Source organism: Anabrus simplex, chromosome 6, assembly GCF_040414725.1.
Source record: "Anabrus simplex isolate iqAnaSimp1 chromosome 6, ASM4041472v1, whole genome shotgun sequence".
Lineage (NCBI taxonomy): Eukaryota > Metazoa > Arthropoda > Insecta > Orthoptera > Tettigoniidae > Anabrus > Anabrus simplex.
This window is the reverse complement of record NC_090270.1, coordinates 207,015,884-207,041,264: the sequence shown is the minus strand read 5'-3', so window position 1 is coordinate 207,041,264 and position 25,381 is coordinate 207,015,884. Positions and strand designations below refer to the sequence as shown.

The window sequence follows — 25,381 nt, the reverse complement described above, 5'->3', positions numbered from 1 at the left end:
AAATGGGCTGTATCGCGATTGACCTGTCTAAAGCATTTGATAGGGTGGATCATGGGAGACTGCTGGCAAAAATGACCGCAATTGGACTAGACAAAAGAGTGACTGAATGGGTTGCTATATTTCTAGAAAATAGATTTCAGAGAATTAGAGTAGGCAAAGCTTTATCTGACCCTGTAATAATTAAGAGGGGAAATCCTCAAGGCAGTATTATTGGACCTTTATGTTTTCTTATATAAATGATATGAGTAAACAAGTGGAATCAGAGGTAAGGCTTTTTGCGGATGATGTTATTCTGTATAGAGTAATAAATAAGTTACAAGGTTGTGAGCAACTGCATCGTGACCTCGATAATGTTGTGAGATGGACAGCAGGCAATGGTATGTTGATAAACGGGGTTAAAAGTCAGGTTGTGAGTTTCACAAATAGAAAAAGTCCTCTCAGTTTTAATTACTGCGTTGATGGGGGTGAAAGTTCCTTTTGGGAATCATTGTAAGTATCTAGGTGTTAATATAAGGAAATATCTTCATTGGGGTTATCACATAAATGGGATTGTAGATAAAGGGTACAGATCTCTGCACATGGTTATGAGGGTGTTTAGGGGTTGTAGTAAGGATGTAAAGGGGAGGGCATATATGTCTCTGGTAAGACCCCAACTAGAGTATGGTTCCAGTGTATGGGACCCTCACCAGGATTACCTGAATCAAGAACTGGAAAAAATCCAAAGAAAAGCAGCTCGATTTGTTCTGGGTGATTTCCGACAAAATAGTAGTGTGTACAATATAACTATTTATAATAGTTTATTTAAATCCGCCTTGATCAATACACTCATTAAATGAAAGAAACATTATTTATTAAACCATACATGTTTCGGGAAATCTCAACCATTCCCTTCATCAGTGGTTAGATCAAAGAATAACATAACCACTGATGAAGGGAATGGTTGAGATTTCCCGAAACATGTATGGTTTAATAAATAATGTTTCTTTCATTTAATGAGTGTATTGATCAAGGCGGATTTAAATAAACTATTATAAATAGTTATATTGTACATTCAGACCAGTCAATACGGACCAAACACAATATTAACCTATCATGGTTAAGTTTATTAACAAAATAGTAGTGTTACAAAATTGTTGCAAAGTTTGGGCTGGGAAGAATTGGGAGAAAGAAGACAAGCTGCTCGACTAAGTGATATGTAATACCAATATAATGGTCCGTTATTGGACATTATAAATTTTCCAGCTAACTCATTCTTGGTTGCCTGCGTTTCGCCCTCGTGTGCTAAGTTAGGCTCGTCAGTTGGGACTTAGCACACCACCCAAGACGCAAGGCTGGTGCATACCGTGGAGGCCACTGCATAGGCTACTTGAAGCCACCAGCAGTGCCAGTGCACTATGAGAGCTATGTCTCATTTCCAAAACTTGATGCCTGCCTGGCCATCAAATGATGTAGATGTTGATTCCCATAGGGAACCTAAAATATTTGTACTGAATGAGTAAATTTATAATACCAATATAATGGTCCGTTATTGGACATTATAAATTTTCCAGCTAACTCATTCTTGGTTGCCTGCGTTTCGCCCTCGTGTGCTAAGTTAGGCTCATCAGTTGGGACTTAGCACACCACCCAAGACGCAAGGCTAGTGCATACCGTGGAGGCCACTGCATAGGCTACTTGAAGCCACCAGCAGTGCCAATGCACTATGAGAGCTATGTCTCATTTCCAAAAATTGATGCCTGCCTGGCCATCAAATGACGTAGATGTTGATTCCCATTGCAATTTCCGCATTTTTCTTATCTTTCCTCAAAGTGTCTAGTTCGTTCTTGAGGTCATCATATTTTTCGGAAAGAAAGGTTGCTAATTTCCATAATTCTTTGTTTTCTTCCGTTAGTACTTTGAGGGACTCTTCAAGTTGTTTAGAAAAGTTTGCCATAACCTCATTTATGTTAGGTTGTGCAATGCAGTCTTCATGTTTACACGACCATTGGAATTGTTCTTCTTTACGGAAATTTTGGAGAGTTTCTTTGTTCATTTTTTCCCCATGTTATGTGGAACCAACGTTCGCATTTACCATCACAGCCTACAGCCTGTTGATTGTTTTTTATTTTCTTGCCACACGGGGAGCACACGAACACCATGATGTTGTTTATCATATTTATTTAGTTGTAGGTGTTTGAGTAGTAATTAGCTTTTGTTTTAATGGTTTTCTGAGTTATTAATGTTGCTTATCTGCAGTATATTCCTGAAGAATTGTAGATATTACTCACATAAATGTGGTTTTTTCCTCACTTCACTTAATATCTCACACACTCACTGCCGCCGTTTTACTTGAGCTTGTTCCTTCCCTGTTGATGGTCATTTCCACTGTCTTTGTTTTGCTCATCTTCAGTCCAAAATTTTTGAAAGTGTTGTTCCAATCATTAAGTTTCTTCTGAACTTCAACTTCTGTCTCTCCCCATAAAAGCACATCATCAGCAAATACCAGGGCGTTTGGTTCACTGTCCATTTTCTTGATAGGTTTGATGACCTTGTCCATTACTATTACGAACAGGGGTGGTGACAGAGCACTTCCTTGTTGGACACCTCTCTTTGTTTCAAACCATTTTGATCGTCCGTTGCCTGTCTGGACACAGCTGTAGCACTTCTGGTATAGCATCTTGTACTTTGGCACCTTCCTTTACTAAACCTTGTTATTGGTATGTGTTATTGATTAATTACTGTGACTGGTCCTTGTCAATGAGGTTATGCATACTGTGATATGGAAAGTTGAACCTGTGTAAGTTGAAAATTTATTTAATGACCTTGATTGTGATTTTTGAATTTTTTTTTTTTTTTTTTTGAGATTTATTGCTCATCGTTTTGTTGTTCTGATGCTGTAATGTTGCCTTTATTCATATTACCTCTGTGTCATTGAAGTCATTGAAGTACTGGCTGTGATTTATTTATAGGTGCCTGCAACTCATCTGGAAGCACCTTAATTGTTAAATGTAACCTTCCGGGGTTCCTGGTGAAATGTCTTGTTTCTATCCCTGTATTTGCTTGCATGACCCACTTTTCTGACGTCATTATGAAACTGTCTTAATATGTTGTAATGCTTCTGGCTGTTGACCTACCTGTCCTTGGTATTATATCAGGGAAGTTGACCTCTGAGGTATTATTTTCGTCTCACCATGTTGAGTTCTTGCTGGATAAGTATGGGTTATTCTACCAATTCTAAGTTGGTGCTGAAGGCATCGACCTGCTATTGATTAGGGGGTCTTGTAGTGCTATGTCTCCCAGTCTTCATAGTCCTATTGAACATTGGTTATCAATCTATTTGTTTACCTGCCTTTAGAGGTTTACTAGTGGTGTATGATGTAGGATTACTGCTCCCTTGTTTTTCTGTGGTCACCTGGTTTGAGGTAAATTTCTTTACCTTTTTATCTAATTGGGTGCCCATCATGTAGGTATATTTTGGGGTATTTCTATGGATTTGGTTAAACAGCTGATTTCAGATCATTTTATGTTCATGTGTACTATTCCTAAAAACTTCTGTCCTGTCCCTCCCATGGTATTTATGGTTATCTTGTATTGAGTTATTGCCTCTTCTATCTTGGTGTTATGCTGTGCTTGGTGTTATTTGGTGAATCTGTTGTCGATGACAAACCTAACGCGTACCCTCCATCTAATTGAGCTCGAGGTCTCCAACTGTGTTCATCTAGTTTCTCCTTGCTTGGCATGTTGTTATTTAAAAAACCATGGATTTTGGATGTTCTCTTATCCTTGTTACTACTCTGTTATTATTCTGCCGGTGTGATGGATTTCTACCTTTATTCTTCTTCTTCTTCCTTTTTCTTCTTCATTTTCTTCGTTGTGTATTGTGTACATATGAGATGTGAACAAGGCCAGTTGGGAATAAATTACATGATTTGGTTATGTATTTTAGGGAATTTTGAATCAACTCACTGATTTGTAGTTCTGATGCTGTAATGTTCTAATTTGATTTTGGTTTTAAATTTTGATTTCTTATGTCCTGAGTCTGTAATGTTATTTTAAGATATGCTTCTTCAAGGTCATACCTGGGTATGTTTACTCACTATTCTGGTGGATTGTATTTGATCTACGTTTGTTCCTATGATCATTCTGTTTCTGGGTGAATGATGCTGATGTTGCCTGATGAAGGGATTGGAATGTAGTAGGTGTATATGTATTTATTTTATTGGTTTATTAACATTTGTGCACTGACTCGTTTAATTGTTTTTCCGTCTGCTTTCCTTGCCCTTCTTCCTTATTATTCTTTTTTATGTAATTTTTCGTACCTTGTGTGTTATAAAGTGAGGTAACCTTGCCTTCTCTAGTTTGGGAGTCCCGAACCTATGTTAGTAGTGTAAAATATTGGTCTAGATAATTACTGTTGAGCCCTGATTATCAGTAAGTCTGTTACTCTTCAAGCTTGGTGCAACATAAATTTTGAAAACGTTTTCATTGATGTGCTACCGGTATGAAAATTAACTGTTGCAGTACTGTGGTAAAGTACCTAGTTAGAGATGTGTTTCCATGAATGGACAGTGATACGTCATAGACTAAATAGAGGACAAACAATTGGTAACTAACTGGATCTCTCCCATATTGTGTCAACCGTGCCTGTTACTGCTACTATGTGTCAAGTAAGGGTATCAGATTTCTTCTAATGAAAACATGTTGAAAATTGTTCCCTGGTGAGCTGTATGCCTCACCCATGTTGAAGCTTTGTGGGGGGGAGGCTATGACTTGTTTATTATGTATTTTGGAGTATGTGTAACTTGAAATTGTTGTCAAAATGCAGTTTAGCATGTAATTGCATTTATTGATGTATCGTAAGGCTGTATTTCATCTGAAGAGCTAGCCTGCTATTGGTAGTACGCACGACTGGCGCTGTGCTTTAAATATTGATCTGTGTGTTCCTTCTGAGCTACACTGTGCTGCCGTCTGGGTGCATACAATGCACTACAGAGTCGCCAGCGGGATTATCGATTGTGGGCGACAATGTTTTGATGCTTGTTTGTTTGTAGTTGTTTGAGGTATGTTGAAAAAGACTTATTGTGGCTGGTCGCAGGTAGCAGTTTAAAACACAACCAAAAGAGAAAAGAGAGGAGGAATGATGAAGATATTTGATCCGGGTTGAATTTGTCGCCAACCAACGGCAATTTCTAGTTTGATTGCGGTTTGCCTTATCATATATTATGTATATGTTGGAAGTACATTGGAAGACTGTAAGTAACTGATCATGTTCTTTTGCCCGACTGCATTTTACTACTGAGATACCTCCAACATACCAAGGATACTTCGTTCGGACTGAGTTGTTAAAAAAAAAAAAAAAAAAAAAAAGATTTAAAATTGGGGAAGTGTTTGAATTTATTGTAATGAAGATAAATATTTTTTTTGAGGTGATTCGGTTCTCATTAATTTACATTAAATTACATTAAATTATCCTTGATATCTATGCCTAATCTCATTAATTTGCCGTGAATAGGATGTAATAATAATTCACGTGGCTCTAAGTTCTTAAGTACATTGTAATATTTTAATTTCTAAACTGTTGTTGTAATAGTATGTTAAATGGCAAATTTTATGAATTACTGGTGAAAATCAAGAGTTGTTTTGATTATGGCTATCTAGTAAGTGTTGGGAGCCATCTTTCCTGTACCATGTCACGTGATTGGTTTCCATGGGTGCCTGTTGTAAACAAATGGGGGTGTGTCATCGTTGACAAAAAAAAACAGGTGATTGTTATGATTGTATCATGTTGGTTCGGTATGATGAGACGTATTGTGCTCTGATCCTAGTTCATTTTGGCTGTATTATACGATTTTAATTGAATTGTGTCCACTATTGATGTAACCTAATCTTATTGAGTATTTTCTTCTAATGTCATTTACCTTTGTTGGTAACATTTATTTACGGTTCTTTTTTTTTTTTTAACGAACTGGTATTAGAAGTCCCGGAGAAACAAATCTCAACTTACTGCTAATTATTTTCACTGGTACTCCAATTAAACCTATGAGTAATTATTTTCCTTAATTTAATGTGCTGAATTATTTTGGTTCCAAAATATTGATATCTCTAATTTAAAGGGTCGACCCATCTTACATTATCCATTGTGATTTTTAAATGTGATAATAACTCTTTTCAATTTGCTTAATTATCTTAGAGTAAGTTCAAAAGATTATTGTTTATCTTAAATTGATATTTTGATTCATTAAATTACTTAAAATTTAATTGATCTATTCCTTTCAAGTCAGTATAATTTCTTTAGGTTGTTGATCCACCTAGCCTGTAGGCCCAGTTTGTTTGTTATTCACGCTTCTACATTGGGACCTATGTGGTAAAGTAGTTTGTCTCTATTGTTTGCCTTGAGAGGTCCCGTGTTGTCCAACCACTACCAATTGGGAACATCTTGGAGATACCAAGGTAGAGTTGGGTAAATTATACTGTGGTGTTGTGACAATGCGTTCAATTCATTAATCTGAAAAATGTATTTTTTCACCTACTTGGACAACAGTATTAAACTCTGATGACTTCCCCCAAATTCTGAACATCCCTTTATGCATCAGATTAATCAGGGCTGTGATAATAACCACTGCAAAGTTCTTGAAATGTTGATTCACTATAATATAGGTTAATTTGAATGAAGAATGTCTATTTATTATAAAAACTATATCAACGGGCGAGTTGGCCATGTGGTCAGGGGTGCGCGGCTGTGAGCTTGCATCCAGGAGATAGTGGGTTCGCATCCCAATGTCGGCAGCCCTGAAGATGGTTTTCCATGGTTTCCCATTTTCACACCAGGTAAATGCTGGGGCTGTAACTTAATTAAGGCCACGGCCGCTTCCTTCCAACTCCTAGGCCTTTCCTTTCCCATCGTCGCCATAAGACATATCTGTGTCGGTGCGACGTAAAGCCACTAGCAATAAAAATACTATATTACATTGTACAGTTATTCTTCTGTTTCTTTTCTTTCTTTTTTTTTTTTCTTTTAATAAGGATTAAATCCTGTAACTGTCATGCATATGTTGTGATAGATGAGACATTACAATATTTATTATATAGACAGCTATTCCCTACATGTACAGTAGTACAGTAGTATGATGTTGTACAATTAAATTATAGTACCTTATAGTTCACCTGTTACTGCATTTCGTTGATTTAAGCAGCCCGCCTAGCGTCAAGTCTATACGGTCTTATACTATAGTTAGCCGGTTTGAGTCCTGTTTGTGGAAGAAATTTGATCATCAAAATGTTGGTATAAAATTTCTGATCATTAGATTGCACACCAACATCCTGGATTCAGTTCCAAACCTCTCCACAGTGTTCACAGGGAGTGAGATCATATGCCACTGTTGATAGTGATTCATCTGTGAGATGGGGACATTAAAGCCTTCAGCAGACGCATTGGTGTTATTCGACAGCAGTAGGCTATGAGCCAACACCAGGTTTCACCCTCTCCCTACCTCATTATCATAATCCCACATCCAAATGTGCAGGCCGCCTTTGGGCGTCAAATAGAAATATTTGCACCAGGTGAGCCGAACATGTTTGGACACTGCCAGCACTAAAAGCCATTACAATAAATAATTGACTTAAGTTTCTTTTTTCTCCAACAGCTGTGGTTCACCCGTATTGCTCTGCTCATTAAACTACGCTCGTTCTCGTTAGCAGAGGTAGAATCTGAACCATTTGGTGATTTGGATCGTCCTGATTTGTACTTCCAATTTTATCCAGAATTATATGGTGGTCGAATGGGATCCATGGTTCCATTTGCATTTCGTCTTCTTGTAGCAGAATTACCTCAGTACCTTTTGAAGCCACAGGAGGCTTTGGAACGTTTGCATTCTCTTCTTGCTGTTGTCAGAAAGGTTAGTAAACATACTGTATGATCTTTAACTGGGAAAAATATTATTTTGCTTTTGATTTATTCTGTATTCTGCTTTTGTTCAGCAAATATTTTGCATTGATTTACTTTACTTTAAAATTTTTATGTTATGTTTTCCTTGAAGTATATCAAGATACACAGACTACCTCAGCTATCAAAATGCATACTGGATTGTTGTTTGAATTGCAGCAGTCAAGTCACTAATAACATGGTTTGAGGGATGACTGGAAATCCGAAGTTGATCATATCCTCTAAATCCTCCCTCACATAGGCTCATAACACTTGCCATAATCATAACCTCAATAATTACATTTATACACATAATTCGATATATTGCAATGCTGCAAGATATTAAACTGGCCATACTGTTTCGCTGAGAAGTTAGGGCACTAGCCTGTGGTATCCATATTGACAGGTTCGAAGGTGATCATATATGCCAACCTCATATCAGTAGATTTACTGGCATGTAAAGGAACTCCTGTGAGACAAATTTGAAATCATAAGAGCAGTTAGTGTGACATAAAAAAAATAACATTATTATTAAGATGTAAAATAGTATCCTCACACAGAAGGTTTATGGAACTGTTGGATGAGGATGTGTGTAAATCTTAAAATGAATCAACAAAATAAGCTGAATCCCTTGTTTCCTGCAAGTGACCATCCTAAAGTCGTGTGTCGCTTACTGTTTTGCTTTTTAATTACCCAGCAAAAGTTGGAATTAAGAAAAAAATATGCAAGACTAAGAGGTATAAATTGATGTTTAAATGTAACCTCATGATAATATGCTATTTTAAGCGTATTCAAAATATCCTGTTATAGACTTTGTGGTCACCTAATTGTTGTTGGAAAAATAATTCCCCCTCACGCGCACACACGCACGCACACACACAGAATATTAATCGAAGATAATAAATGTGGGTATCTGGAAAGGAAAGTTACAAGGATGTGAAACATGACAAAATGATCAACAGTTTTCTCAATAACATCAGAATTGGACAGAGGAGCAGCAGAGGAATATTCTTTTCACTGGTGAATAAGCTCGCTCTGTGGATCAGTGGTGGAATGTCGGCTTCCACATCCCAACATAGCGGTTTCAAACCCGACAGAGGTAGTCAGATTTTTGAAGGGCTGAAAAATGTCCATTCAACACTCCATGTTATATGATGTCGGCAATGAAAAGCTGTCTAATAACACATTTGGTTTACTGAACAAAATTAATTAAAACTCAGCCGTAGATGCCCAAGAGAGATTCAGTTTGATGATGCTTGTTGTTTAAAGAGGCCTAACATCTAGGTCATCGGCCCTGAGATTCAGTTTAGTCTGCCATCTAATATGCTTAGAGTAAAACAGAACGTCAAAAGTGACAAGCAAGCAGCCAAATGGCATCAAATTAAAATGCTCGCATACAGAAGCTGAGGCCATACGAGTATTATTTTTATTACTACTACTACTACTGATGAATCACAGTTCAGCATCAGATAACCAGCAGAAGTAAAAAAAAATATGGGGAAGATGTGGGTAATGTTATGCCTCTTACCTATTGTCCGCATGAATGGCCTATTGAGCTTCCATTGGGATAATGTGTCTTAGTGGGAAGTGAATTATACTAATGCTAAAAAGACGTACATCTTAACTTTTATTCCTGGGTTTCTACTTCTCTTTGTTAAAATTATCCTTATCTAAATAAAAGAGTAAATTGATATACTTTCAAATATTATGAAGATATAGTGTTATATGCATTTTTAAACATTTTTGTATTACATTCTTACACCTACCTTTTTTTTTTTTTTTTTTTTTTTTTTGCTTAATTACTGTATGTGTGATGTATATATTCTTTTCACTTCCAGGGAAGGCTTAATATTCATCGCTGGTCATTTTAAAAGACAATATTATAATCTGGAATATGTCGCTCATGGCGTGAATTTATATGCATTTATTTCAGCAACTCTAGAAATACCTGGGATAAACTCAGGAAAGTACATAAAATATTGCAATGCATTTATCTCTGCAGAGAAGTTGGATATCCTGTAAACAGGAATTTAAGTGGATGTATTAATTTGTGAACTTTCTTCAGCTTTTCCCAGGTATTTCTTGGGGTTGCTGGAGCCTTCCTGTCTCAGTTTGGTTTTGACCAAGGTTTCAAGGATGCTCTTCCTGGCACCACATAATCTTTCAAGTGAGAATTCCAATCCGGGATCGACTGAATTCAGACCTCAGCTGTTCAAGTGGAAAGCCAGTCACTGCACTAGTGACATCACCTGAAGTATTATTTTATGTGATTGTGTTCAATATAAGTAAAATGATACGCTGGAAATATAAGAAAGGACTCTGTCATAAAGCTATTAGAGAGGACACTGTCATAATGCTATTCAGTTGCCAGTCTCATTAGCACGTTCAGTTAATCCTTGTCATGTTAGAGATCTATGGGATCTGTGAATGTTAAAATGTGATAATTCTGTGTAGTTGGCTTCCAGTACATTAAAAAATACGTGTGGAAAATATGATGCATCGTTTAAAGTTTATAGCACAGCAAAGGTAAGAAATGTTTAATTTGTTTTTTACCTGATGTATTCTTTCAGATCCTTAACAATCTGAAATCTGGATTATGTGAAGATGGTAGTCCAGCTGAACTTAGTGCAAATGATCGAACTGAATCAAAGAAACTGTGGAGTGGTCGTGAGGCAAGAGTTCTACATTCCATTGTTAACTGTGCGTTATATCAGAAGGTAAAATGTTCTTCCTGGTTTTGTAAAAACATATTCGTGTGCATTTATACCATTCTGAGTGAGAGTTCTTGTTCCTTTAGGACTACTCATTGGCAGTTGAAGTGATGGAACTCTTATTGTCATCACATGAATGGAGTAACCATCAAAGGAGAGCTCTGCAGTCAGCACTTGGACGCATATATCTCCAGTTAGGAGATGTTGCTGGGGCTGAAAGAAATTTTTCCATTGCCCGAGAACAACATCGTCAGCAAATGAGGTATTTCTTTGCCACTATTATATAGAAAAACTGCTTTGCAAGTATTTTGAACTTGCATATTCCTCCTCCTCAGACCTTTGCCCTTGACTGGGTGTGGTGACATCTCATGAAGTAGTTCTCTTGATGTGATCCTTTCAAGTGTACAAGTCTGGTGCTCTGTATCACCTCATGGGGAGATTACCCCAAATGGGACTGCTGCTGGTCCATCCATATGGTTTGGAATCTTCTCCATGCTGTCTGCTCTTCTAGTAATGTGGCCAAAGAATCTGCATTATGCTTGGCATACTCACTTTATGAGTTTTGTTTTTATGCTAGGTTCATCCAGCACAGAGATGTTGGTGCAGTTATCAGTCTAGGAGATCTTGAGGATATGCTGATATACCCACATTTAGTTGTGTAATCTGCAATAGGGAAAATAAGGGCATTGGTCAGGTGGAGCTTGGTGTTCTTTGTAATAGTACAGGCCTTCCAAATGCGGCTGAGCTTCATGGTGGCTAAACAACTCACGGCTGTCCTGCTGATTTTGCCAGGGCATCCTCTGAGTTGGAGATGAATCTAAGTAGGCGAATTGATCGACTGCCTCAGAGATTGCTACCTCCCTCATGTACGGTTGATTCTTTGCCTGTTGATGATCATTACCTTTGTTTTAGCTCTATTGATTCCAAACCTGTATTCTCTTCTTACCAGAGTCAGCTTCCTCATTACAGCCTGCAGTACATGTACACTAGCTCCTAGGATGAATGTATCTTCAACGTATATCAATTTGCTGAACTTCTTTCCTCCCACCGACATTCTTCCTCAATTCTGAAAGACATTTCTCACTTTCTGCTCATTGTATATGTTGATCAGAGAGAATACAGTCCTGCCTCGTTCCAGTTTGTGCTTGTAGTTTGCTAGATGTTGTCTGATTCACTCTGGCACTGTGCTGTATTCATATAGATTCCTGACAAGCTTTACAAGGTGCTGCGGCATGCATATTTCCAGAAGAATGGCCCAGAATAGTGCCCACTTCATGGAGTCAGACACTTTGGTGTAATCTATGAAACATATCATCATTGCTGGGAAGAAACCTCCTGTGTATAAAACATAAAATTTTACAGGAGAGACAAAAAACTCAGTAGAGCTGTGAAGTTGCACTTGACAGGTTTCATATTTTAAATGCCAGGTAAAAGGAAAGAAAGAGTGCCTGTCGAAAGAAAGAAGCGTTTATGAATTTCGTATTCATTAGAAACAAAGTTAGAAGTTTTGTGTCCCTATGTGAAAGGTGAGCGTATTGTCGACATTCAGCGTGCTTTTGGACTTAGTGAATCCACTGTGAAAACTATTCATGACGATGCAGAATCAATTTGAAAAACTGTTCAATCTTCTACTAACTTAAGTGTAACTAGAGCGACCAAATCTTGCTCGGAAGTGATGGAAAGAATGGGAAAAAATGCTAAGCCATTGGATTGAGCATTACAACCAACAACACATGCCTCTCTCTGGAACAGCTCTTCAAGCTAAAGCCAAGAGCTTATATGCAGAGTTAACGAAAGAAGAGGACGATCCAGCCCCTTTCTCAGTGAGCTCAGGTTGGTTTGATCACTTCAAGCATCGTTTTGGATTTCATAACATTACAATAACAGGAGAGGCTGCTGCGGCAGATGAAGTTGGACCAGAGGAATTTAAAAAGATTTAAATAAATTGTGACAGGAAAAGACTATAATGCAAAGCAGGTTTTCAACCTTGATGAAACAGGCTTATTTTGGAAACACATGCCTATTACATGTTACATATCTCATAACTGATCCGTATTGAAATGTACATTAATTCAACAATGATACAAAAGTTTATTGAGATCCACCTATTCAGTACTAGGTGGATCTCAATAAACTTTTGGATCATTGTTGAATTAACACATGCCTAGTCACACATTCATTTCTATCGAAGGAAAAATAGCACTAGGATTAAAGGCTGCCAAGGACCAATGCACCCTTCCTTTTGGAGGAAATGCTGCAGGAGATTGCATATTAAAACTCCTTAGGATCTACCACTCTCAAAATCCTAGGGCATTAAAAGGTTGTGACAAGAGCAGACTGGGAGTTCATTGGAGATGGAATTTAAAAAAAGGTTGGATGACTTCTGTTATTTTTAGTGATTATTTTGTTAATGAACTGAATACGGAATTGAAGGCTACTGTGAGAAAGAAAAATTCCTTTCCAAATTCTCCTCCTCCTCGATAATGTTCCCAGCCACCCACATTCCATTATTAAATCAAATAAAAACAGCAAAGTCCTATTTCTGCCACAAACACTACATTTATCCTTCAACCCATGGACCAGGAAATTATTTCTACATTCAAGGTATACTATTTGCATATAACGTTTTTCAGTCTCATAGAAGAATGTGATTCAAATGACGAACTTACCATCAAGATTTTCTGGCAACAGTTTAATATTAAGATGACGATTGATATTATTAGAGACGCATGGACTGACATTACTCCGAAATGTATAAATGGTGTGTGGAGGAAACTGTGGCCCAATGCTGTGTTATTGCTAGATGATGAAGTCACTGGTGCAACAATTGAATTTGCGGATATGGCACTGCAGATTGGATTCACTGATATTGATGAAGAGAATGTGTGTGACCTCCTAAACTGTCATTCCGAAGATCTTTGCAACGGATATTTGTTCATTTTGATTGAGAATAGTAATAAAGAAGAAACAGAAGTTGAGGAAGTTCAGCCTTTTAGAAAGCTGATAACGAAGGAAATGGCCGAAGCCTTCAGAATGATCGACGCTGAAATGGCAATTTTTGAAGAACATGATTCTGAAGAAGTAAGGAAGGAGTGCAATAGTGAAGAGAGAAATTGAGCATTGTCTTAAATGTTACAAGGAGGTGTATAATCAACTGGCAACAATTAATCTATTAAACATTTCTTTGCAAAACAATGTGGCACTTCAAATGAATGTCAAGCGCCCTAGCGAGAACACTTCAGCTACAAAGGATTTGCACAAACGGAAATCTGCGATGGAAACTGAACTGACTACAGCATTATCAGATTCTTCTGTTGTAAATGGTCCAGATCCTATTTAGGGTATCTAGATTGACTTAATGAAATGATTTTAGTTTATAATTGTGTGTTTCAGTGTTAAATGTTTAAGTGTACAAATTTTGCTTTAAAATGTGTTTCAGAAACATGGTAATGGTTATTTTGTGTAAAAATACTAAGAATCTCTGCTATTTTAAATTTAGTATGTAAGTAAACGGAAACCTAACCCAATATTTAACATATAAAAAGACTCTCGATTTACGCAAATTCGGTATGCGCAGCAGTTCCGCGGAACGTAACTATCGCGTATAATGAGGTCTACCTGTACAATACAACATTTCACTTCTTTTATGTTATCGTGAATGAATATAATAATAAATATAATAATCTGTCAGGTAGGAGGTATAACTTTGCATTGTCACATAGGATAGTTTTGGTCAGATTGTAGAGCAAGGTCTGGGCTTTCCGTTAGTACCAAAATCTCATTTTTACCCATTGCTGCATATAAGAGGTTTCTCCCCGGGAGCGACAATATATGGGTTTTGGCATTGAATTCTCAGGTCTTCTCCACAAACTAGTGTTTATTTATGATTTGGTTCTTTGTCTTCTTCAGAGACCAAGAAGTTCTTTAGCTGGTCATGAATGATATGCGGAAGTATCTTGCTGGCGTGAAGAATTAACGCTACTGGCTATTATTTTGAGGAGTCTGTGGGAGAGCCCTTTATGTACATTGAGGATGAAAGATTGAGTGGCACCAATCTTCTGTCCTCACTCCCGTTCTCCTTAGGTTCATAGCTGCCCACTCTCCTGATATTTTTTATATTGCTTCCCAACCTCCTGATCAGTTAATTGTTCATGATTTTAAGTCAGTGCTTGCAGAATTTGGAATATGTTTTGAAATCCCTGCTGCTCCAGGGTGTTGCTTTAGTAGCTGTTCTTATGGAATGCAGAAAGTCCTCTTACTGGTAGCTATGAGTGGTGAACATATGTCTCTTATTATATACTGTGTGGCCCGAAGTCCTGTTGAACATTAAAAGTTAATGTAGCAATGCTCAAATCTGGTGTTCATTGTTCTCCTTTGTGTTGCCTCGTGTTTTTATTTGCCATGATCATATTCATTATTGTAGCCTTCAGGAGGTAGATCAGTGTGGCTTGAATAAATTTAGTTGTGGTCAGTTGTTAACACAGTTTTGTTTAAAAAAGTGGTGTTAAGTGTTGGTTCATATGATAGAGCCAAAAATGGTGCTAATTTTCACATAAGAGTTAGTTTATCCGGCGAGTTGGCCATGCAGTTAGAAGCGCGCAGCTGTGATCTTGCATCCGGGAGATAGTGGGTCGAACCCCACTGTCGGCAGCCCTGAAGTTGGTTTCCCATTTTCATACCAGGCGTACCTTAAATAAGGCCACAACTGCTTCCTTCCCACTCCTAGCCCTTCCCTCTCCCATCGACGCCATAAGACCTCTCTATGTCAGTGCGACGTAAAGCAAATTCTAAAATGAAAATGAAAACCTACAACCTGTTTTCCAGCCAGTGACCAGGTCAGGGATGTAATGAATGAAGCATATATAGGCTATTTGTACGATGGGGTTGCCACTCCCAAAGTGATTTATTAATGACTGATAGATGGTATGAAATGAGAATGGAGAGTGTTGCTGGAATGAAAGATGACAGGGAAAACCGGAATACCCGGAGAAAAACCTGTCCCGCCTCTGCTTTGTCCAGCACAAATCTCACATGGAGTGTCCGGGATTTGAACCACGGTATCCAGCGGTGAGAGGCCGATGCGCTGCCTTTGAGCCACGGAGGCTACCAAATTCTTTTTTTTTAATTTAATTTTTTGTATTTGTCATCATTACAATACAGCATGTAATGTTCACTCTAGGTTTGATGTTTAATTGTGGCAAAAAATATATAATTCAGTTTTTCTAAAACAGTTTTCATGTATTCAGAATCAATGCAGGATTCATATTTTTTTCTGCTGTTTGCTGGTGTGATTATTTGAGTATCGTATGGCAGAAAAAGCAATATATCTACACTCTTAACAATGTTTTGTTTTTGAAGGTTGGCAGGGCCCAAGGCCCATAATAATAATAATAATAATAATAATAATATTTATTATTATTATTATTATTATCACCACCACCATCTCATTAACTCCTCTGATGAGATTGACATCAGGAAGGGCATCCAGTTGTAAAATAATAATATTTGTTTTTACATCCCACTGACTACATTTATGGTTTTCGAAGATGCTGAGGTGCTGCAATTTAGTCCCACAGGAGTTCTTTTACATGCCAATAAATCTACCGACATGAAGCTGAGGTGTTTGAGCACCTTCAAATACCCTCGGACTGAGCCAGGATCGAACTTGCCAAGTTGGGGTCAGAAGGCCAGCAACTCAACCATGTGAGCCACTCAGCCTGGTTGTAAAAGCTCAATACGAACCTTCATTTCACTTCATACCCGACTCAGCTGGTCACAGTATTCCTGTAACTGAACACATCCAAACACAAATTAATTTTTTTAAACATAATTTTTGACCATATTGTTTTAAAATTAAGATTGGACAATCTTAGTATGTTTTACTTTTTTATTTTTTTATTTGAACTTCTTGTAACACTCAATTCCAAGATACATAATTTCTTCCATTTAGTGAAAAAGCATTCAAACTATTTATGAAAGTGTACCAAAATAAACCCCCATCCAAATGTAGATTTTTCAAGTCTGTTGTAAATGTCCTCATTACTTTTGAAGAGCATCTCAAACAACCCATGTTACCATTGAGTTATTTGTTGCCTCAAGTGTCCTGCTCATGACATCTCCGAAAGTCATTCGAGGAATGTAAAACCAGTAACATTATTATTATTGTTCTGCTGGTAATTAAATTTGGATTACCAGGCTCTGAGCATTTGAGCTTGACAACCACCACATTTGCCATATGATAACCTAAGACCTCTGTTGTTTCATTCACAGATACCTAGACGTTAGCATCACATGTGTCGTGCCGCATCTCCTCTATTACCTACAATTATATAAGGAAATTTGAATGCAACTTGCATATAGTACACCGACTAGCCATTGGCAACTTATTTTTCCATTAGAATACATAGAATACATCGTACCTGTCATAAGAGGTGACTAAAAGGGGTGACCTTGGCAAGGCTTGGGTGGGAGGGTGTGTATACATCCACAGGTAATCCCTGCCTGTCATAAAATGTGATTAAAAGGATCATTTGGTCATTGTTCCCTCTCTTGAGGGTTTGACGGATTCAAAATTTAATGTGCATGGTGCTTGGGGAAGGGCTTTTTATGTGCGTGACTGTATCGTGGATGATTTTCACATCCCATCGAGTAGGAGTGCCATGGAGTCGGGCAGTGTTATCTGCCAGAAAACACAATCGTCTTCGTACAGCCGGAGATGGAACCCCTCTTTATACACTGTGAGGTACATACCTGTATGGCATCATTTTAACATCAGACTCTGGGCTATACCTTCGAAGACAGGCAGGTGTTGCTATGGCTGCTTGGTGGTGACAGAAACAACTTATGGTCGGTGTCAATGGCGTTCAGGTAAGATACTTTTGAGTTTAGCTTCGAAAAGACCGAAACCTGTCAAGGTGGTCCAGCACACAGGTTTTTAATATTTGATTCCCTTAGCAGGGTAACCCACTGGGAAAAAGCGCAGTTTGAAAGATAGGCTTCTGGTTGCTACCAGAACCAATGGGAATTACTTTTAGCTGGTAAAATATATCCTCTTCAGTAGGTACATTGAAGGTGTCTATTGCAAACTTGAAAAATCTGAAGAAGATTCACAACAGAGGCTTGTTACTGAAGATGCATACTGCAGCACAGGTTGGTTGGTTGCTCATGTGTGACCATTGTGGCAAACTTCCCGGCAAAGTGGTAGAGCACAGATCTCTCAGTGTGGTTTGCAGAGTTATCTTCCACCCTGACCTGATCTTGAACACTGACGAGCTAATGGAAGTCATAAAAAACATGGCATCACGCGTCAGGTACATTACATGGAAAATCATTGGCGAAGACATTGCTGCTGGTGCCTTCATTGTCTTGTTTAAGCTGTCACTGTTACCACAGAAAGTCAAGGTAACAACCTCTTGTTGTGACACCAGGCCATGCACTCTGCCTTCGATGCAGTGCTGTAACTGCCAAAGGTTCAGACATATGGTATCTTGTCGTTCGAACAAGTCTGTTTACAGAACTTGTGGGAAAAAATGCTCATGGCATGGAGCAGTGCACGCCTCTGAATAAGTGCACTAATGGCCTGGTCTTCATTCTCCTCAAGATAGAAATTGTCCTGTTTATCTCAGTGAGAAGAAGATCCAGGAGATTAAGACTCTGGATTGGATTTCATATTAGGAAGCAAGCCATAAGTTTAATTCCTTGAATGCTCCATCAAAGAAGTTAGACCTCAGCATTATAGCTCATAGTCTCTCAAGTTTGCTTTTTGTCACATCTTAAACATCTTCAGGAAAGTTCACTGCGCTCAAAGTGATTGTTGCTCCGGTGAGTAACGCTACAAAGAGTGAAAGATCGAAGGTGAGATCCACCCTACCTTCAGCCATAAAGAAGATTGTGCTGGTAGAAGATCACAGCAGCTAACACTGTTACCCTAAAGGACCAAGTAATAGACTCAGCTATGTATCTTGGTATAGTATTAGACTCAAAACTCTCCTGGAAAAGCCATATTAATTATGTACACCAAAATTACCCCTTTGATAGGAATAATGCACAGATTAAGATACGGTAATTTCTCTCACCAACAGTTGAAGTGTATGTATTATGCAATGATACACCCATATCTAACATTTAGGGAAGATGTAGGAAAGATTATTAATTTGGAAATCCTACGAAAAAGAGCCGTCAAAATCATGTATGGATTCCCCTTCCTGAAACCATCGCATGAAGTTTTTTCAGAGTCAAATATTCTGCCATTCCATAAACAAATTGCATTTTCATCATCAATCTTTATGTATAAGCTAGTCAGGAAATCAGCCCACTCTGCTGTTAACTTCTCCCATTTTAGTGAAATTCATAGATATGAAACTAGAGGACCATTAAGGATATATTCCTCTCACTAATTCAGTAAAGTATGGAGTGAAAGGCATAGAATCATCAATGTTTAGGGAATATAATGTGTTGCCTCCTGTTATAAAGAACTCGAAATTGGTTCAATGTTTTAAGAAAAAACTGAAGCAATATTACTCTTATACAGATATCTTAATATAGCCTCTATATAACTTACGTTAATACATGAATATATTGTCCATATCTAATATCTTACAGTCATGCAGTATCTGAATATACTTATGAAAAACTATGCTAACATGTTAAAAAACAACAACTATAGCTTAGTTATCCAAAAATGTACTTGTCACTTTACTGCAAAAGTTGTTGTATATTGTACCCATTTAAAGTTAAAAACTTCATAATTGATCCGTATTGAACTGAGAATCACAAGACTAAACAGAGAGATGTTCCACCTATTCAATACAAAAAAATGGGCACTACACTAAATATAACGAAAGTAGGCTTCTCTATAATGTAAGGGAATACACTAATATTATTAAATGAGAAGAGTTTTGTTCCCAATATTTACCAAGAATGTTATTAAACTGATAGAACCACACGATAAAATACACAAGATAATGCCATATTATTACACATAAAAAATTAACAATAGCAAAAGAAATCTTTGTATACAGTATGCCTCAAAGTCTTTGTCAGTTCATACACTGTTTTGGCTATAGCTTGGCATACTTTGAATCACTTTATTAGTGCGCACTAATACTATATACGCTTTACACAAACATAGGTTTTATTTATCTCTGAGCAGTGATATTCGATGGTATCTATTCATTGAATGGATTGACCATAAGGTCTGAATGACACTATCTTATTAGGCCATACTATTAGTTGGCCGTCCTGGTTATGGAATTTAGGCAAATAATTTAGTACATTTTTCCACCCACGAGATCACATCGCCACATATCGAATACATGGTCAACTTGACCACATCAATTACATATTATACTGAACACATACACGTATTTCTGGGTTTACCTGACCCTGTTATATACGAAGCATATCAACACAATGTTGGTTTCCTACCCATCACCATAAACACTTAAGAACAACATAAATACCTGAATACATTATACAAAGAAATAATAAACACATTGGCAAATAATACATCTTGAAGATATGGCCTAGTTAAGCAATATGGTGTCACCTCAAATCCATAGTCCTGTCGCGGGTCGAACCCACATTCACCAGCTTCCAAGGTGCAAAAATCTGAAACTCCTGTCACGAGCTAATTTAATAAATAAAAATGGGGAGGAATACATCCTTCACAGAATCATAAAATTCTCAACGCTAGTCATAATATATCATTAGCATAACTCGTTGTTAATGCAGTGGTGAGTGAAGGGGACTTACTAGGGCAAATGTTCTGAGGGCTCTTAAAGACGACTCGGTCCGCACACGGGACCAGACAAATCCCTTGCATCATAAATCTCTCCCTCTTGTTGTGGTCAGAGTTCTACCTTGCGGCCACAAAAACGCTCAATCAATCAATCAATCAATACTGATCTGCATTTAGGGCAGTCTCCCACGTGGCAGATTCCCTATCTGTTGCTTTCCTAGCCTTTTCCGAAATGATTTCAAAGAAATTGGAAATTTATTGAACATCTCCCTTGGTAAGTTATTCCAATCCCTAACTCCCCTTCCTATAAATGAATATTTGCCGCAGTTTGCCCTCTTGAATTCCAACTTTATCTTCATATTGTGATCTTTCCTACTTTTATAGACGCCATTCAAACCTATTCGTCTACTAATGTCATTCCACGCCATCTCTCCGCTGACAGCTCAGAACATACCACTTAGTCGAGCAGCTCTTCTTCTTTCTCTCAATTCTTCCCAACCCAAACATTGCAACATTTTTGTAACGCTACTCTTTTGTCGGAAATCACTCAGAACAAATCGAGCTGCTTTTCTTTGGATTTTTTCCAGTTCTTGAATCAGGTAATCCTGGTGAGGGTCCCATACACTGGAACCATACTCTAGTTGGGGTCTTACCAGAGACTTATATGCACTCTCCTTTACATCCTTACTACAACCCCTAAACACCCTCATAACCATGTGCAGAGATCGGTACCCTTTATTTACAATCCCATTTATGTGATTACCCCAGTGAAGATCTTTCCTTATATTAACACCTAGATACTTACAATGATCCCCAAAAGGAACTTTCACCCCATCAACGCAGTAATTAAAACTGAGAGGACTTTCCCTATTTGTGAAACTCACAACCTGACTTTTAGCCCCGTTTATCAACATACCATTGCCTGTTGTCCATCTCACAATATTTTCGAGGTCACGTTGCAGTTGCTGACAATCTTGTAACTTATTTATCACTCTATAGAGAATAACATCATCCGCAAAAAGCCTTACCTCCGATTCCACTCCTTTACTCATATCATTTATATATATAAGAAAACATAAAGGTCCGATAACACTGCCCTGAGTAACTCCCCTCTCAACTATTACAGGGTCAGACAAAGCTTCACCTACTCTAACTCTCTGAGATCTATTTTCTAGAAATATAGCAACCCATTCAGTCACTCTTTTGTCTAGTCCAATTGCACTCATTTTTGCCAGTAGTCTCCCATGATCCACCCTATCAAATGCTTTAGACATGTCAATCGCGATACAGTCCATTTGACCTCCAGAATCCAAGATATCTGCTATATCTTGCTGGAATCCTACAAGTTGAGCTTCAGTGGAATAACCTTTCCTAAAACCGAATTGCCTTCTATCGAACCAGTTATTAATTTCACAAACATGTCTTAATATAATCAGAAAGAATGCCTTCCCAAAGCTTACATACAATGCATGTCAAACTTACTGGCCTGTAATTTTCAGCTTTATGTCTATCACCCTTTCCTTTATACACAGGAGCTACTATAGCAACTCTCCATTCATCTGGTATAGCTCCTTCGGTCAAACAATAATCAAATAAGTACTTCAGATATGGTACTATATCCCAACCCATTGTCTTTAGTATATCCCCAGAAATCTGATCAATTCCAGCCGCTTTTCTAGTTTTCAACTGTTTTCTTTCTTTCTTTCTTCTCATTTTGCTCGTTTCCAAGTACACAATTATTCCAGGGCCACCAATTCTTATTGCTTATTATTCTGGCCATATACCGCCTAATTCAATACGTTGTGATAACCATCATTATTCTAATTCTATGTCATTCTGTCATCTCGAACATTTCACAAGTCTCATCTTCCCCATTTCATGCTACTGCATCTCAAATTCACCTTATTCATTTATATGGAAGACTCTATTCCCACAGGTAATGTAACTAATACCATCTTACTCGCGTATCTATATAATTCATAAATTGCACCTCGGGCTTGAACATCTTCAATGATTATACTATTAATTATTATGAAATCTATAAAAATACATGCATTACCATGTGAAGCAACTACATATCTATATTCAAATTACTATAAAGATCCATATCAGTTAGTAAAATTAGGAAGAAATTATAAATTTAGCTAAAGTACTGTTCTCCCTTGAAATATATGCTTCACACGCACTTGAATTTTATGGGATCTTATGTGTTACTAATTCATGCAAATAAGCCCGCTGAGATATCAGTGATTATCCTTAAATCACAGAAGAAATCCTAATTAAATTAATAAAATAATCTTTCCTAGTAACATGCGTATAGTGTCCCCTACATTTAATATTATTATATAAAAATAAACAAGACTAGTATTTACAATTATATCAATATGCGAACATGCAGATCTCATGCTTAGTATATTTACAAAAATGTACTTATCAACAGTTCGTGTGGTTTGTTGTCATCTCGATGGTACACCTGGGGCTTTTAGACCTGCATTACAACAGCTTCACTCGTAAATAATCCTTGGTTCCTCTTCCTCATGGTGCTGTCCATGTCTCTAACTGAGGTCTCCTACCGTTGGAATATCTCGACGTTCCCTGAAGAGATGAATGCTGGCGCTAGGCGCGACTCTAGTTGATTCCAATCCTGGGTTCGACGATCACTTATGAACATACAGGCAAAATGGGAAATTGGTTAATGAACACTATTTGTGCGTTTTTCAAAGAACCTACTGGTGATTAGATCCACTTATTGACTTAAATGGACTAACCCGAATAGTGGTAAGTTTGTATAAATCACTATTCATTTCCCCTTTTATCACACAGCCTGACTAATAGTTCCCGTTGTTTTTCCCCACCAGCTAGGTAACCCGTACCAACCCAGCTGATCGGCAGTACCACTGCACCACCCATAGCTAAAAGGCCCAGTACAAGAGAAACAAATCAGGAAGCGTCACACACCACTACACACCGAGAACAAAATGAGAAATAAAAACAGATTAAAACTTACCTCCAGGTGGTAGAAAACAACAGCAAACCGGTGGATCAAGTTACTAAACTGTTAGTGTTTAACATTAAGAACTTCATTCTTTAGGTTCCGTATTGAATCCAGATTCACAACAGAGAATTGGGAAAAGTTAATATCCACCTTTTCAATACAATGTATTACGTGAGGGTTTTACATTTAAAACATCACGTTTATTTACATCTGGTACCGGTTTCGACAATGTTTGATATCATCAGCCAAGGACAATTGTACAAAGATATATTACATTAATCATGACTCCTACAGTAATATAACATGTAATGAATATAAACATGAAAATAATTAAAAAATATATACATATATAAGCTGACAGTCAATGGGATAAAAGATTGTTTTTTAAGGTGTACACCTTAGTATTTTAGTTAAAAAAGGAGAAAGTATTGAAAGTGAAGTATAATAATCAGCTTTTAGTGACATATTTGTCTGTTGAACAGTAGGGTTGTGTTTTTGGAGTCTTTATAGCCATGTTTAACATTATAAAAGTAGACACATGCTTAGTTATGAGTGTTTCTAAATAAAAATATGTACAGTAAAATCTAGAAAGTACCGTATTTGAATATGGCTTGAGCTTGAGCTTAAAAGATTGAATGTCACTGCACATTGATGTTGGCATATAAAATGTCCGTTGGTGGATTCTATGTATAAGTTGTTTGTACTCTAATTTATATCATATTAGATAGAGCATTTTAGATTAAGAGCAGTTCTGTTGTAATGGTATTGAAGAGATTCTTGTGCTATGAGTTGCAAGTACATAGGTTGTTCGAGAAGGATCTTGAACCAAGGCGGAACCTATAAGAAAATATAATCCGCGATTTTAGAATTACGTAAGCCAGGAATGTATATTATTAATAAAAGAATAGCAGACTCACCTCGGATGCCAAGCTGGTATCAGATGTGTCACAGAGGAACCAACGGACTAACTGAAGGTAGAGGCGGGTCTGCACGAGTGCAGTGAGGGGCGGAGTTTCTAAGTGGGAGGGAGGGGAAGGGGAAGGGCAATAGAGGCGGGACTATAGTCAGGTGGGCGCGGAGAGCGGTAGGGGTAATACTTGAGCATGTTATGTATTGTTTTGATGACTGATTGATTTTTGGGTATTTTTAGATTATTTAAAATTTTAATGAACGTGTCAAACAAGATCGTAGGTTTCTCAGAGAGGTCATTGAGATTATAATTAGGGTTATAGTACTGATCAAGTGATATATAGAATTGTTCTGTTAAATCAAGTGCAGGGCCTTTATTTATTATGTTAGTGTGTCAAATAGTTTTGAGCAGAAACAAGACAAAATTTTCTTTTAACCAAGAAAAATATAATTCATAAACTCAAAGGGGAATTAACAGATAAAATAAATTACAGATCATCCTCGACGATTTGTGCAACAAGATAAAATATTGGTTACATGAACTAAAATAAAATCAGTTTGAAATCAAATTATCTTAAAAAACATCAAATTAAATTAAATTAACAGTAAAACTCCAATTAATTTCAAGTTGAACAGAACACATTAAATAAACGAAATTAAATTAAAAACCGCCGGTCAGCAAGAAATGAATGAAAAGAAATGAAATGGTACAATCATACCTTTTTCAAAACCTTTTTCTTAACAGAAGAAATAATTCCTGAATTAGGTAAATGACACTTGGTAAGAATAGAATTTACCAACGTTCACAACCTCTCCAAATACACCTTGAGAGATGGTTACTTTCTCTCCCGATTTACATCTTTTATAGGGTAACAAGATACACTGGGAGGTCCACCACAGGATATCAAATGCTTTTAGTAAAATTCTCAAAGGGAAAGGAAAACCTCCACAACAAAGAAACCGGAAAAGAAAGGGAATGAGCGTAAATGAGGGCCAAAATGAATCAATCACACCTAACACGTGTTTCATAAAAACCACAGAACAATATTACGAGAGGGCTGTCTACCATATAAAAATAATCATCATCATCATCATCATCACTTCTTTTGAAAAACAATATCACCAAG

General features: G+C 37.4%; 1 protein-coding gene across 2 annotated transcripts in view; it reads left to right on the top strand.

Annotated features, from left to right (window-relative positions):
• The window catches only part of LOC136876322 (trafficking protein particle complex subunit 12), a 108,322-nt gene that overhangs the window by 31,362 nt on the left and 51,579 nt on the right, over nucleotides 1–25,381 (top strand). For both annotated transcript variants that reach the window (XM_067150171.2, XM_067150172.2), the window contains exons 5-7: nucleotides 7,623–7,874; nucleotides 10,471–10,617; nucleotides 10,698–10,873. In XM_067150171.2, the coding sequence (XP_067006272.1) occupies nucleotides 7,623–7,874; nucleotides 10,471–10,617; nucleotides 10,698–10,873 (575 nt within the window). The remainder of the gene's footprint in view (nucleotides 1–7,622; nucleotides 7,875–10,470; nucleotides 10,618–10,697; nucleotides 10,874–25,381) is intronic.